Source organism: Colletotrichum truncatum, assembly GCF_014235925.2.
Source record: "Colletotrichum truncatum strain CMES1059 chromosome Unknown Contig_0008, whole genome shotgun sequence".
Lineage (NCBI taxonomy): Eukaryota > Fungi > Ascomycota > Sordariomycetes > Glomerellales > Glomerellaceae > Colletotrichum > Colletotrichum truncatum.
Window position 1 is genome coordinate 3,010,869 of NW_027222405.1, and position 15,564 is coordinate 3,026,432.

General features: G+C 53.9%; 4 protein-coding genes across 4 annotated transcripts; 2 read left to right on the forward strand and 2 right to left on the reverse strand.

The window, feature by feature from the left end:
* Positions 1-97: 97 nt before the first annotated feature.
* Positions 98-5,789, forward strand: CTRU02_212299 (fatty acid synthase alpha subunit; the record flags this gene model as incomplete). Its single annotated transcript, XM_036727062.1, has 3 exons — positions 98-623; positions 680-5,622; positions 5,679-5,789. 3 exons carry the CDS (start codon positions 98-100, stop codon positions 5,787-5,789), a joined length of 5,580 nt encoding a protein of 1,859 aa, XP_036581306.1.
* Positions 5,790-8,315: 2,526 nt separating this feature from the next.
* CTRU02_212300 (uncharacterized protein) lies at positions 8,316-9,108 on the forward strand (the record flags this gene model as incomplete). Its single annotated transcript, XM_036727061.1, has 3 exons — positions 8,316-8,510; positions 8,622-8,881; positions 8,961-9,108. 3 exons carry the CDS (start codon positions 8,316-8,318, stop codon positions 9,106-9,108), a joined length of 603 nt encoding a protein of 200 aa, XP_036581305.1.
* Positions 9,109-9,822: 714 nt separating this feature from the next.
* CTRU02_212301 (uncharacterized protein) lies at positions 9,823-11,111 on the reverse strand (the record flags this gene model as incomplete). Its single annotated transcript, XM_070205809.1, has 2 exons — positions 9,823-10,608; positions 10,665-11,111. The coding sequence occupies 2 exons, from the start codon at positions 11,109-11,111 to the stop codon at positions 9,823-9,825; spliced, it is 1,233 nt and encodes a 410-aa protein (XP_070060622.1).
* A 1,812-nt stretch (positions 11,112-12,923) lies between these two features.
* On the reverse strand, positions 12,924-14,524 carry CTRU02_212302 (alpha/beta hydrolase fold containing protein; the record flags this gene model as incomplete). The annotated part of the gene is made up of 2 exons (XM_036727059.1): positions 12,924-14,216; positions 14,273-14,524. The coding sequence occupies 2 exons, from the start codon at positions 14,522-14,524 to the stop codon at positions 12,924-12,926; spliced, it is 1,545 nt and encodes a 514-aa protein (XP_036581303.1).
* Positions 14,525-15,564: the final 1,040 nt, after the last annotated feature.

Here is a 15,564-nt window from a genome sequence, read left to right on the forward strand (position 1 = left end):
AGCAAAACGTCACTTTCGTCGACGATAGAATACCCTCGGTTTCCCGGTTCTCCTCCCAGCTCCGTGTAATTGAGATTCCAGCTCCCAGCTGCCCAACATGCGTCCCGAAGTCGAGCAAGAGCTTGCCCACACGCTCCTTGTCGAGCTCCTTGCCTACCAGTTCGCCTCGCCCGTGCGGTGGATTGAGACCCAAGATGTTTTCCTTGCTGAGAAGACTGCCGAGAGGGTGGTCGAAATTGGTCCTGCCGACACTCTCGGTGTGATGGCCAAGCGCACACTCGCCTCCAAGTACGAAGCCTACGATGCCGCCAAATCCGTTCAACGTCAGATTCTTTGCTACAACAAGGACGCAAAGGAGATCTATTACGAGGCCGACCCTATTGAGGAGGAGCCAGAACCTGCTGCCGCCTCCTCTGGTGCACCAGCTGCTGCCCCCGTGGCTGCTGCACCCTCCGCTGCTGCTCCCGCTGCCGCAGCGCCTGCTCCCAGCGCTGGCCCGGCTGCTGCGGTTGCCGATGCGCCCGTCCAGGCCATCGACATTCTTCGGTCCCTGATTTCCCAGAAGCTCAAGAAGCCCCTTTCTGAGGTGCCCCTGAGTAAGGCTATCAAGGACCTTGTTGGTGGTAAGTAAACAATTTTTAATGCTAGGCATGACTTTCCGCTGACAGCTCGATTACAGGCAAGTCCACCCTCCAAAACGAAATTCTCGGTGACCTTGGCAAGGAATTCGGCTCGACCCCTGAGAAGCCTGAAGATACCCCTCTTGACGAGCTTGGTGCCTCGATGCAGGCTACCTTTGACGGCCAGCTCGGCAAGCAGTCCCAGGCTCTCATTGCGCGTTTGATTTCCTCCAAGATGCCTGGCGGTTTCAACATCACCGCTGCGAGAAAATACCTCGAGTCGAGATGGGGCTTGGGCCCTGGCAGACAGGACGGCACTCTGCTTCTGGCTATTACCATGGAGCCCGCCGCTCGTCTTGGATCCGAAGCTGACGCCAAGGCCTTCCTTGACGATGTTGCGAACAAGTATGCGGCCAGCGCTGGCATCAGCCTGACTACTGCCGCCGCTGCCGGCCCCGCCGGCGGCTCTGGTGGTGGCATGATGATGGATCCTGCTGCCATCGATGCTCTCACCAAAGACCAGCGTGCGCTGTTCAAGCAGCAGCTTGAGCTCCTTGCTAGATACCTCAAGCTGGATCTCCGTGCTGGCGACAAGGCTTACATCAACTCGCAAGAGTCTGAGAAGCTGCTCCAGGCCCAGCTCGACCTCTGGACCGCTGAACACGGTGAGTTCTACGCCGCGGGTATTGCGCCCGTCTTCAGCTCCCTCAAGGCCCGTTCTTACGACTCCTCGTGGAACTGGGCTCGTCAGGATGCTCTCAACATGTACTTTGACATCATCTTCGGCCGCCTCAAGGCCGTTGACCGTGAGATCGTCAGCCAGTGCCTGCGCATCATGAACCGCGCCAACCCCACCCTCGTCGAGTTCATGCAGTATCACATTGACAACTGCCCCACTGAGCGCGGTGAGACTTACAAGCTTGCCAAGGAACTTGGTGAGCAGCTCATCGAGAACTGCAAGGAGGTCCTCAATGCCAACCCCGTCTACAAGGATGTCGCCATTCCTACCGGACCCCAAACCACTGTCGACGCCCGTGGTAACCTCAACTATGAAGAGGTTCCCCGCGCCAGCTGCCGCAAGTTGGAGCACTACGTCCAGCAGATGGCAGAGGGTGGCAAGATCTCCGAGTACGGCAACCGCACCAAGGTCCAGAACGATCTTCGCCGAATTTACAAGCTCATCAAGGAGCAGCACAAGGTCTCCAAGTCCTCGCAGCTTGAGATTAAGAACTTGTACGGCGATGTCCTGCGTTCTCTTGCGATGAACGAGAACCAGATCATCCCTGATGACAGCCCTTCCAAGAAGGACAAGCCTGCCACTGGTCCTAAGGGCAAGGTTGAAACGATCCCCTTCTTGCACTTGAAGCGCAAGAGCCTTCACGGTTGGGACTACAGCAAGAAGCTCACCGGCCACTACCTCCAGTCTCTTGAGGAGGCTGCCAAGGACGGTGTCAGCTTCGCTGGCAAGCACGCCCTCATGACTGGTGCTGGTGCTGGCTCCATCGGTGCCGAGGTCCTTCAGGGTCTCATCAGCGGTGGTGCCAAGGTTGTTGTGACTACCTCCCGCTTCTCTCGTGAGGTCACTGAGTACTACCAGTCTATGTACACTCGCTTCGGTGCTCGTGGCTCCCAGCTTGTCGTTGTTCCCTTTAACCAGGGTAGCAAGCAGGACTGCGAGGCTCTCATTGAATACATTTACGACACCAAGAACGGTCTTGGCTGGGATCTTGACTTCATCGTGCCCTTCGCTGCCATCCCTGAGAACGGCCGCCAGATTGACAACATCGATTCTCGTTCTGAGCTTGCTCACCGTATCATGTTGACCAACCTGCTCCGCATTCTCGGAAGCGTCAAGGTCCAGAAGTCTGAGCGTGGCTACGAGACTCGTCCCGCTCAGGTCGTTCTCCCCCTTTCCCCCAACCACGGTACCTTTGGTAACGACGGTCTCTACTCCGAGTCCAAGCTCGCTCTCGAGACTCTGTTCAACAGATGGCACTCTGAGGACTGGGGTCACTACCTCACCATTTGCGGTGCCGTCATCGGCTGGACTCGTGGCACTGGTCTCATGAGCGCCAACAACATCGTCGCTGAAGGTGTCGAGGCGTTCGGCGTCCGCACCTTCTCCCAGCAGGAGATGGCCTTCAACCTGCTCGGCCTCATGTCGCCTACTATTGTCGACCTTTGCCAGAGCGAGCCTGTCTTCGCTGATCTCAACGGCGGTCTTCAGTTCATCCCTGACCTTAACCAGACCATGACCAAGCTCCGCAAGGACATCATGGACACCAGTGAGGTCCGCCGCGCCGTGACCAAGGAGAATGCCATTGAGAACAAGGTTGTTAACGGCCCTAACTCCGAGGCTCTCTACAAGAAGAAGACCGTTGAGCCGCGTGCGAACATCAAGTTTGACTTCCCTAACCTCCCTGACTGGGATGATGAGATTGCTCCTCTCAACGACCGCCTCAAGGGCATGGTCGACCTCGAGAAGGTCGTAGTCGTCACCGGTTTCGCTGAAGTCGGACCCTGGGGTAACTCTCGTACCCGTTGGGAGATGGAGGCTTACGGCGAGTTCTCCCTGGAGGGTTGCATTGAGATGGCTTGGATCATGGGCCTGATCAAGAACCACAACGGCCCCATCAAGGGCAAGCCTGCCCCCTACTCTGGCTGGGTTGATGCCAAGACTGGCGAGCCTGTTGAGGAAAAGGACATCAAGTCGAAGTACGAGAAGTTCATCCTTGAGCACTCTGGCATCCGTCTGATTGAGCCTGAGCTCTTCGGCGGCTACGACCCCAACCAGAAGGAGCTTCTTCACGAGGTTGTCATTGAGGAGGACTTGGAGCCCTTCGAGGCCTCCAAGGAGACTGCCGAGGAGTTCAAGCGCCAGCACGGTGACAAGGCCGAGATCTTTGAGATCCCCGAGTCTGGCGAATACACCGTCCGCATGAGGAAGGGAGCTGCCCTTTGGATTCCCAAGGCGCTCCGTTTCGACAGACTGGTCGCCGGTCAGATCCCCACTGGCTGGGATGCTAAGAGATACGGTATTCCTGAGGACATTGTGTCCCAGGTTGATCCCGTCACCCTCTTCGTCCTCGTTTCCGTTGCCGAAACTCTGCTGTCCGCCGGTATCACTGACCCCTACGAGTTCTACAAGTACGTCCACGTCTCCGAGGTGGGTAACTGCATCGGTTCTGGTATGGGTGGTGCGGGTGCTCTCCGTGGCATGCACAGGGACCGCTTCCTGGACAAGCCCGTCCAGAACGACATTCTTCAGGAGTCCTTCATTAACACCATGGCCGCTTGGGTTAACATGTTGTTGATCTCGTCTTCTGGTCCCATCAAGACTCCTGTCGGTGCTTGCGCCACTGCCGTCGAGTCCGTTGACATTGGTTACGAGACCATCATGGAGGGCAAGGCTCGTGTTGTCTTCGTCGGTGGTTTCGACGACTTCGGTGAGGAGGGCTCTTACGAGTTCGCCAACATGAAGGCCACCAGCAACGCCGTTGATGAACTTGCTCACGGTCGTACCCCCGCCGAAATGTCGCGTCCCACCACCACCACCCGTAACGGCTTCATGGAGTCCCAGGGTTGCGGTGTTCAGCTGCTCATGACTGCCAAGCTCGCTCTTGACATGGGTATGCCCATTCACGGTGTCCTTGCCCTAACCACTACTGCCACCGACAAGATTGGCCGATCAGTTCCTGCTCCTGGTCAGGGTGTCCTGACCACCGCCCGCGAGCACGCCGGCAAGTTCCCCTCGCCGCTGCTCGACATCAACTACCGCCGCCGCCAGATCAACCTTCGCAAGAAGCAGATTAAGCAGTGGCAGGAGTCTGAGCTTGAGTACCTCTACGATGAGGTCGAGGCCATGAAGGCTCAAGGCTCTGAGTTCAACGAGAAGGAGTACGCCCACAACCGTGCTGAGCACATCAAGAAGGAGGCTGAGCGCCAAGAGAAGGAGGTCCTTCGCAGCCTGGGCAACAACTTCTGGAAGAACAACCCCGAGATTGCTCCTCTCCGTGGAGCCCTCGCTACCTGGGGTCTCACCATCGACGACCTTGCCGTTGCTTCTTTCCACGGAACCTCCACCAAGGCCAACGACAAGAACGAGTCCTCCGTCATTTGCCAACAGCTGCGCCACCTTGGCCGCAAGAAGGGTAACGCCGTTATGGGTATCTTCCAGAAGTACCTCACTGGTCACCCCAAGGGTGCGGCCGGTGCCTGGATGATGAACGGCTGCTTGCAGGTCCTGAACACTGGTTTGGTTCCTGGCAACCGCAACGCCGACAACGTCGACCCTATTATGGAGCAGTTCGACATGATCGTCTACCCCAGCCGTAGCATCCAGACCGACGGTATCAAGGCCTTCTCCGTCACCTCTTTCGGTTTCGGTCAGAAGGGTGCCCAGGCCATCGGTGTCCACCCCAAGTACCTCTTCGCTACTCTCGACGAGCAGACCTACGAGCAGTACTCTGCTAAGGTCCAGGCCCGCCAGAAGAAGGCTTACCGCTTCTTCCATAACGGCTTGGTCAACAACACCCTGTTCGTTGCCAAGTCTAACGCTCCTTACACTGACGAGCAACTCAGCAAGGTCCTGCTTAACCCTGATGCTCGTGTGACGGAGGACAAGAAGACTTCCACCATGTCTTACCCGTCCAACTTCATGAAGGCTTCTGAGAAGACTGTGTCCCCTACGGCTTCCAAGGCCACTCAGGACATGATGGAGGCGCTGGCCAAAAAGGTTGCATCCAAGAACAGCAACGTCGGTGTTGATGTTGAGGACATCTCAGCCATCAACATTGACAACGAGACCTTCATTGAGCGCAACTTCACCGCAGGCGAGATCCAGTACTGCTCCTCGGCGCCCAGCCCCCAGAGCTCGTTCGCTGGCCGATGGAGCGCGAAGGAGGCCGTTTTCAAGTCTCTCGGCGTCTCCAGCAAGGGTGCCGGTGCACCGCTGAAGGACATTGAGATTGCGAAGGATGAGTCGGGTGCCCCCGTTGTTAAGGTAAGCCAAGAAGACCCTGTCGATGGTACAAGACCCGTTTACTAACAACTAGACAGCTCCACGGTGATGCCGCTGCTGCCGCTAAGAAGGTCGGCCTCACGGACATTAGCGTCTCCATCTCACACTCGGAGACGCAAGCGATTGCTGTTGCCATCGCCAACTTCTAAAAAAAAAAAAAAAATAGCGATAGACTGTATAGTGCATTTCTAGTTTATGGGATATAGGCAGGCATGGGATCTTGTCCTGTTCGCTTCGATCGTGTTTTGAAATCATACAAGCATGGGAGTATAGATGGCGGGGACACTTTGGGAGGAGTGTCATCGCACAATCCATCATCGTCGGATGAATTGACGAGTAATGCACGAGGAGGGAACGGCGCACCGCGATAGACTGCTAGTTCCTCGATGCCACAATAGAATCTGTATCAAATCCATCAAATGTTTTTAGTGAATGTGTGCGTGAAGCGTGTGTCTTGGATGTTCATGCCAGGAAGGAGGTCTTTGGGCTCTGGCGCATAATCGCATATCCTCGTAGCGCGGGGGTTCAGGCACGACACCACATCCTTATCGTTATCTAAACTTGTCGGCCCATTACATTCCCTCCCATCTGTACGGAAAGGGGCAGTATGATCCTGGCTTGGTGCAAGGAATTTGATCTACGGCGTCTGCATCTGATGAATTGGGACGAACAGGGTGGAGGGGGGCTCACATTAAAATGACGTGATTGGCCTGGAACGAGGGAGGGGGAAGGGGGCTGGCTGACTTAAACTTTTTTTTTCTGTTCGGAGATTAGTAGTAAGTCAGATTGGAATGGTGTTTTGTGTAGTTTGCAGGTGCTTGTGACAGTTATGATGAGAGACTACGGAGGTTATACGTAGTACATGTTATATATATGGAGGTTGATGATGGAAAAAGGGTCTCGATATCGCCGTAGTTACGACGTGTGGTCTGTGAACTGTCTGTGAGCGAGACGACGACAGAGCAGTAAACCAGAAGCGGCGGAGGGCGTTGGAAAGGGTGAAGAAAGCCGCCAAGACGGCAGGACCAAGATGCGGGATGGATCAGGGGAGGGAGGGAGGGGGGAGTGGGCTGTGTCGTCACAGAATGGGCGCCAGGACTTGGGGGGAAGCTTGGACGCGTGCACGTTGGTGCTTGGCGGATTACTCTTTTCCTCTTTTTTCCCTTTTTTTTTTTTTCTTTTTCATTTCGCGAACTTTGGCGGCGGGGAAAGATTACGATGTTGCTTGTGGCTTTGGGGGGTAAAAAATATTGGTGGTCTGAACGTAGTTGTTTTTTTGGCACGTGTTGGCGATATTGTTTATTGTTGTTTTTTTCTTGCTTTGCTCAATGTTTTAGTTGGGCGAACATGTTCTAGTCAAGACATATTATTCGTTTTTTCCTATCTTTATCGTCTGATGAAGAGTGAGGGGGGTGAGGGTGAGGCAGGGTATTCTTCCCATGCGTAGGCCTGTCAGAAAACTTTTTTGACAGGAGAACATGAGACCCAAAGATAGAAATGCTGGAGCCAAGGAATAGGAGAAATAGACTTAAGAGTGGTCGGCCTGCTGCATTGAAACCGTGACGAGGAGGAACCCTGGCTACTCTACTGGTCTGAAACTCATCAAATTCGCACTTCGCCGCCCCCGATGAGCAAAAAGAACGTCAGATTCCCCCTACACCAATGTGACCATCTATACTACGGTAGTACCTACCTATTCGCCTAGGGGGCCGGCTACCGGCTGTCCAATGCCACGGCGATGATCGACGGGACTGGGCAGGGGGTTCTTGTCGTGCACTGCCGTGCCGTGACGGCGCCAGGAACAACTAACCTAAGGCGGTAGCCAATTGGAGAGCGTATGCTGGGTTGAGCCCCTGGAGGTTGTGAATTAAGGCTCTTTATGCGGTGATGCATCCCTTTTTTTTTTTTCCACCCCTTTTAACTTCACAGTAGTGTATAATACTCCGTAGTAGTAGACAGCGTGGGCCCTGGTCCTATCGATCAACCGCCATCAGCTTTTCCTGTTGGTTCCAAGGCGTTGAAGAGATGGCCTTTTTTGAAGGGGGGGGGGGGGGGGGGGGGGGGGGGGGGGCTTCAGCAGTTGAAGCCGTCGACGGGTACCTGAAGCTAATCCAAGCCTCTCCCCAGTCAAAGATGCATTGATGTGGGGCCAGGGGGAGAAGAATGCAAAGCCGTTTCCCAGGTTTTTCATGTCTCCTTTACTTTTTGTTCCTTTTTTTTTTTTTTTTTTTGGCGCAGACATGGCGTTTGGATCTCATTTTGGATGTTGTGGTGGGAGTTGGGACCGTCTGTTCATGCAGCTGAGCAGGGCACGGACTGGGGTTTGTTTTGTTTGAAGGAGAGACAAGACAGGACGGGGGTCTGGGTTTTGGTGTATGGATGTGTATTATAAGGAAACGGACGTCCCCAAGGACACGCGCGCGGCCCTGTTTCCTGAGCTCTACCGCTTTATCAACTTTTGTGTTGTTGTCTTTTTTATATATACGTCGTGGGCCGAGATAAACTTGGCTTGGCTTTGGATTCGTGGGATTCTTTCCTTTTGGGAAATAAGAAAGGACACTATTCTGTAATACTTATTCCGAAGCTACCACTCATTTCGTTGTCGATACGGATATCGCCTTGTCTAATCGCACGTTTACGAATACCTAGCGATCACTCGAAACCAAGACAAGAAAATGACTGCCGCAAACAATATCAGAGGCCTCATGGGCAAGGGTGTCCCGCCCACCCCCTCCTTCTTCTCCATCATCCGCGTCTCCGTCATGGTTCTCTCGCTGGCCGTCCTCGCCGCCTGTGCCTACAACCTGTCGCTGCTCGGTGGCGTTTCCGGGACAAGCTACAGCGGCCCGCCGGGCTTTATGCTCTTCGTCGTATGTCTCCCTGGGTCTTCCCGCCCATATCAGTTTCTCCTGTAGCACAGAAAAAAAAAAAGCCGAGAGAAACTCGTGAAATATGGACCTCTTGACTGACTCCCGCCGCAGGCAATCTTCACCCTCCTCATCCTCGGCGGCGCCATGATTCTCGAGCGCTTCGCCCCGCAAATCTACTTCCGCATCGCCCTTCTCATCGCCTACGGCACCAACGTCCTTTTCTGGCTGTCTGGCTGGGCCTGGTCCGCGAGCATCGCTGCGCTGTTCCTGGGCAACACTTGCATCGGGACGACCTGTTTCGGCCCGACGACCGAGGAGAAGCGGTACGGCGGGAGCATGGCTGCTGCCGCTGCCATTGGCGCTGTGAACTGGTACGTTTTTTTTTTCCCCCCTTCGTCAATTTTGACTGTAAAAGCGAGAAACGGGATTCTAATTTGCTTGCTTGCATAGGGTCATGATGATTGCGGTCCTGTTCTGCTTCATCAAGGGATGCCTCGCGGACCCGGATTGCTACGGCGTGTCTACCGGTCACGGCGCTGAGCTCGGTAGCATCAAGGCCGAGAGCAAGGCACCTGCCCAGACGTCTGTCTCTGCGTAATGCTCTTGTCTACGAGAGTATGTGACAGAACGGCAAAAATGTCGGGGGAAGGTTTTGATGACAGGATACGCGATTCGCGAGGTGGTATTTGGGAATTTTTTCGTAATGACTGGAGTTTGGGGTTTGATACGGGATCGACCGTGAGATGAATGACTGACTGTGTTGCGGGTATTTGACATCCTGCGGCGGCTGTTTGCCACGGGGATGATTCTGACTGTTTGATGACGTTTTTTGGAAGATACCACTGGTTCTTATTATCTAATAAGATTTGCTCGATATGAAGTGTGTATGCCGTCTATCTACTGGTCGTTTTTGATGTGAGACTCGGGAGTTTATCAACGTCACATGTTTCTCGTAGGGCTAGTCCGTTGCTATCTATACCGTTGTATTGGTGACTATAGTCCTGTGATAGTCTTTAACGCAAAAAGAGGGCCACACTTTTGTCTAATAATACACGTAATCCGACAATCCAACGGTTCCTTGCCATCCGTAACCACTGGACAAGCCTGAGCCGCAGCAGAGGTAATAAAGGGGTACCAACCAAAACGAAACCGCCACACCGATATCCCACCCCCATGATAACCATGATATGGACTGATAAGAAAGGGGAAAAGAGAAAACAGACAGAGTGGAGAATGAGAAAAAAAACACACAAAGAGAAAAGAAAAAGAAAATAAGAAAAACTATGAGGGAAAAAAGAAGAGGCAGATGAAATCACTCCATCTCAGTAGCCTTTCTCTTCTTTCCCTTCTGGGCCTTCTTGCCAACCTGCACAATCTCCTGCTGCTGCTGCTGCTGCTGCTCCTCCTGGAAGCCCTCGGCCGCCTCGATGAGCTCATCATTGACAAAGTCAAACGGGTCGAATCGCTGATCGGCCACCATCTCCCTCTTGACAACCCCGTCGAGGTTCTCCCAGTCGTTGACCCCGGCGCCCAATCCGATGGCGCGAGCCTTCCAGAAGTTGGACTCGGCGCGCTTCTTGGCAAGCGCTTCGGCGCGGTACACCATGGCTCTCTTCTTGCGGTCCCGGGTGCGGTTTGCGGCTTCGTTGTTACGTGCCTTGTCCCGCCCGCTCCGGGCCTTGGAGACCTTGTTGTTGTACTCTTTCGCGGCCTCCTTCTCCGGTCCCTCCGGCAGGTCCTGGACCGGCTTGTAGTGCTCGACCTTTTGCTTGGGGAGCAGCGGGGTGATTCTGATCCGGGCTGGTTTCTGGCGGATCTTGTAGGCCTCGGAGGGGACGCCCGGGTCGGGGATGTGTTTGACCTTGGGAGAGGGAAGGGGGAGGACGTTGGCGGTGTTGGAGGCCAGCGTGGCCATTATGTCGGCGCAGCGTTGCTCAAAGACCTCCTGCGGGACGCCCAGAGGGATGGAGCACGCGTTGGCGAGCTTTTCGGTGTAGCCGCCGCGGACGACGTTGGGTCCGTTGATATTTGGGAGTTGGGTTATGAAGGGGGTGTATGAGAATGAGAGCTCAGAGGGGACGGGGATATCGGGGTGGTGCTGCGGGGGATCTGGGAGGCCTCGTCGACCGAGATGGCGCCTATATTCTCTGTAACTCCCGCCGCGTAGTTGTCGACAGGATACTCCAAGTTGTTGAAGGAAGGCATCACGTTGTTGGAAGAAGACAACAAGCCGTTGAGTCCCTGCTCTTGAACGGGGTCTGGGTGGTTCTGGTGACCATAGAGCACCGGGGCGGGTTGCTGAAGTTGGAAGGTGGTGGTGTCTGGCATGTGGCCTTGAAAACCCTGGTGTCCCATGTAGGAGGTGCTGTACGTGTCGCCCGAATCAGATGCAATGTCGTCCATGTCGTACATGTCGGCCATGTTCATGAAACCTACCATATTCTGGGCCTCCTCGAGGTGGAAGCTGTTCGGCGCCGCCGTCAGACCAGGGAGCTGGCGGGGGAGGTCATTCACAGCGCCATTGCCGAAATTGCGGTGCTGAGAGCCTTGCAACTGGCCCTGGCTATTGTCTTGAATCATGGCTGGGTGCTGACCTGACATCGTGAGTATTTGGTAGCAGTGGTCGATGAGGTTTTTTCAGAGTGTGTTTGGGGCTATTTCGGAGCGTCTCGTCTCGGACGAAGCAAACAGCAATGAGAATTCACTCTCAAGGGGAGTGATGAAGATGGATAGTGGTGTTGGTGATGCTCAAAACAGGTATTTGGAGCAAGGAATGGGGTGTGATTGTGTGAATGGGAAAGTTTGGTAGGGGGGAAGTTCTGTATCGGTATCCTTATGTAGGACCATACAGCCAAGGCACAGAATCAGAGGCCTCTTTCCAGACGATATTTGTTGAGGAGAAGATGGGATTAATGGTCACGCCCAGGTTAGAAAGATATTTAGAGGGGCAAACGCGTCTCGTGGGGGTAAACAAGGGGGAACTTGGGACGACTAAGCATGCCATCGTCGAGTCGACCATGTGGACGAGACGTTGAGTGAGGCCCACGATGGCTTCATAACGGGTCGTCGCCTTTGTGACTGGTGCTCATGTGACTTTGTTGACATGGGATGACTGGTCTAGAACCTTGGGGAAACAAACGTGTCGTGTTGAGAAAGTTTCCGGGCTTTGTTTGGGGGCCTCATTATGGAGAATTCTGTTTCTGGGGGATGTGTTTTCAACATTTCTCGAGTATGGAATGATGCTTCGAGGAAAGTTCAAAGTCATGAGTTGGATAGGAGTCAGTGGTCGGTTGTAGTTTGGCAGTCACTTGCGATATGTACTGAGGCGTTTGCAGAATAGCTTGCCTTAATTTGAGAGCGCCTCTGGACACCTTAACACAGTGTATGTCTGTTGTGAAAGGCGTAGTCATGTTCGACGACACAGATATTTATACGAAACTTGTTGGCAAGATTTGCCTAGTCGCAGGAAGTCCTGGTATTCTCCAACAATAACATGACGTGTTGCAAAACAGGATTTAAACACAAGGTGCCCGGCGTGTTTCTTTTATGTTGTCAACCTGGTAGCGATATAGGATTTGGATGTTTGTCACCTTAGCACCCAAGCTGCATCAGAAAACACGAAATACGTTCAGCACGCCCAGCTAAGATATTAGTTAGTTGTGAATCACTACTAAAGCCAACCAAACCGGATACCAGTCCTAAATCACCAAGATTGCCGAATAACAAGAGCGAAGTAGTGCCTATGAATAAGGGTCCAATATCAGCAGAAATGCTGAAGCTATCAGAACCCCCCCACGAATTCGTACCTCAATTGTTTAATTCGCTTCCGCCTTGGCATCTTTAACCGGAGTCTGTTCCGGATCAGAACAAAGCACGCCATAATCCTCCCGTAGTCAACCACCACAGACGTTCCCGTTCCACAAAAGACGTTGCGGCTGGCAGCCAGCCAGCCAGGGGGTTGACCGTTGCCGCTACTGCAGGAACGGTGATCACGGTTAAACCGCGGAACCGGGCACCCCCCTTCGCAGATCGGACCCTCATTCCAGCCCAGCCAACCAACACCTTGGCGAACCAAAGGCGTAATCTGATCTTCAATCCGGGCGGGTGGCAAAATCTTGAACCGAATTTTTTGTTTTTTTAAAAAAATTTAGTGTAAAATGCTGTTAAGCTGTATTTGCATCTATATGTAGCCGGTTGAATAGGCTTCTAAGCCAAACGCTCCCCACTGGATATTCCCATTCGGCCATCTTAGGCTCGTAAACCGTAGTTATCATGCAATGCACCCAACAAATGAAACAAATAAGAACGCCCATTACAATGCCACTCGGCCGGCGTGGCCGAGATCGCTAGCTCCGTCTTTTTTTCTTCCTTTCAAAAAAACACAACAGCAGTGTTGCCTGTCGTCAAGGGGGTCTATAGCTTGCTCTTCTCCACGTCTTCTAGCTCTTTTAGGATGAAGTCGTTGAACTCCTGGCTGTTGTCGAGGTAGAGGTGGTGGCCTGCCTTGGAGATGATCTTCACCTTGGCAGAGCCGTTCTCTCGTCTCTTTTCCTCGTCCGTGCCGTGAAGCAGTGCCTGCAACCTCGCCTCCTTCAGCTTCTCCTCTGCGGCCAGGCCGCCGGCGACATCCATCCAGTCGTTCTCGCCGTACATCATGACTACGGGAATGCCGGTCTCTTTAATCTTCTCGCCGTTCTTCTCGATGGTTTGTCGGCCAACACCAGCTATCCTCTTGATAATGGGGCTACGAGCGAAAGCACCCGGGGCGAGGATGTAGGGCAAGGCGTACTCGCCGCTGCCGCGCTGGCGGAAGATGGAGAAAGCATAGTCGTGCAGAGAGCTCGACTCGGCGTCGGGAAGATGGTTGAAGCGGCGGGAAGTCCAGCCAGAGACGAAACGCGGGCCGAGAGGACCGGTGAAGCGGACGATGCTGAAGGGCGAAACGTTGGCGTCCCAGAGCCAGACGAGCCAGCCAGGGAGAGGACGTTTCGGGGCGTTATTGGAGTTTGTGGGGGCGTTGTTCTTGGCGCGGGAGGTCATTGAGTTGTGGTCGTCGGCCGTTACGGTGTTTTGGTCTTGAGTGAATTCGTTTTGGAAGGTTGATTCTTCGGGCTCGGGCATTTCCGCGTTGACGGCGTAGGGGTCCTCGGGGATGCCGACCGGTGAAGCCAAGATAAGCTTCTTGATGTGTCCGGGATACTTGAGCGCGTAAGCGACGGAGAGGTACCCGCCGAGGGAATGACCGATCAGAGTAAATTTATCAATGTTGCGCTTCTTGCGCCACTCCTCGAGGGCATCAATGAACCAGGCCTCAGCCTCGGCGGTTTTAGCCTCCTGCTCCTTGGCGTGGACCTTGAAAGGAGGGCGCGTCGAGTTACCCATTCCGAGCATGTCGAGGGCGTAGAGTTTCCAGCCCTTTCGGCGGGAGAGGGGCTCAAAGTTCTTGTAGAAGAAGCCAAGGCCGGCGCCGTAGCCGTGGAGGACAACAAGGGTGTTGTCAACATTCTCGCCAACTCGCTCAACGGAGTACTCATTCAGGGCGCGGTTCTTGCCAGACAGTTCGACCATCTGCGACTTCCACACGCGGGTTCCGAAAGGGTCGTGTTTGTCGGTGTCGAGAGAGGCGGCGTTCTCGCGGGCTTCTTTCAGGTAGGGGATGTGGGAGAGAACATTTCGCTCGGCCATCTGGGGTGTTACGCTACACCACTGCGATAGACTGTTAGTCTGCCATCCGTAAGGCTCTTCAGGGATTGGATACCTACCCATTGGTACACGGCATCTTTGTAACCCAAGGGGAAATAAGTGCCAGCAGGACGAGTTCGCGCATCGGGACGCGCCGGTGCGGCAGGAGCAGCCATGGTTTGGTTGTATCGGCGAGGGACAGTCTCCTCGGATGAGGCTCGAAGGCTGGGGGAGCTGGATTTGGCGGTTGCGGAAGAGGAAGTGATTATAGAGGAAGCAAGTTTGAATCGCGACCCGTTCACTACAGCAGAGGCAGTTTGTTGGTGTATCATACCGGATACTGGGGTGGCGAAAGGGAAGGGTGAGTGATTATATATGGGTAATGCGTACAGCAGCAAAACACACGTGGAATGGTGTCAAGGTGTGGCTGCGGGCGCCGGATGTACGTGTCCGGAGAACGGATTTTGCGTTGTCTCGGGGCACCTATGAAACTTTGCGACGACTAATCAGTCATCAAAAGATAGGTACCAGACCGGGGGGGTGTGTGGTCTTTGGACGGAGGATCAGATGGGTGAAAAAATTCGGGAATCCTTCCAATAGAGAGAGACCAGGCTGAAAGGTGGTGACGCAGACTGGTGGTGGCAGAGGAACAGGAACAAAGGGGGCAGTGGAAGTGCGGGAAGTGACAAAGCAGAGAAGAACGAACCAAAACCCTGGCAAGGCTCCGTAAATCGACAAGCTTGTTGAGCAGTTGAGTTGAGAGGGCAGGGGTAATAGAGTACTGCGGAACAAGGAAGGCCACCCCAGAGATGCGGGTTGGGCGGGTTGCGGATCGGTTCATGGACTTAGCAATCGGAGTTTGGCGGGATGACAGTGGGGCGGCCTGTTGCATTGGGCCGTGTCGGTGGTAAGGGGCCACGAAACTCCCGATAACCCGGCCAGAAGATTCCATCATTTCAGCCTGGCTGGCTTGTGATGTTTGGCGGGTATAAGGAGTACGCAATCACGATGTTGTTTGCAGTAAATGTCACTTTATTCAGGCCAAGAAACCATATATGTTTTGTTGTTCTGGACACACCGATGCATGATACGATGATACCGAAACTTTTTAAGGCTGCATTAAATCCGTGCGGCCGAGTTCGATGAGTAGGGATGGATGAGGTAGGTTACTTGGATGAGAGTCAACATGAAAAAAAAACAAAAAAACAAAGTCACCATCAGAAAGTTTTATGAGCCTCTTGAACTCTTCTTAAAACTCACACATTACCTGCCTCGAAGCATGGTAGAAACAAAGCCCCCGTTCCTGGATTCTGCAAACCACACTGACCTCAGTGAGACCTCTCGTTGTATGTACGCCACGTACTGTCACTAG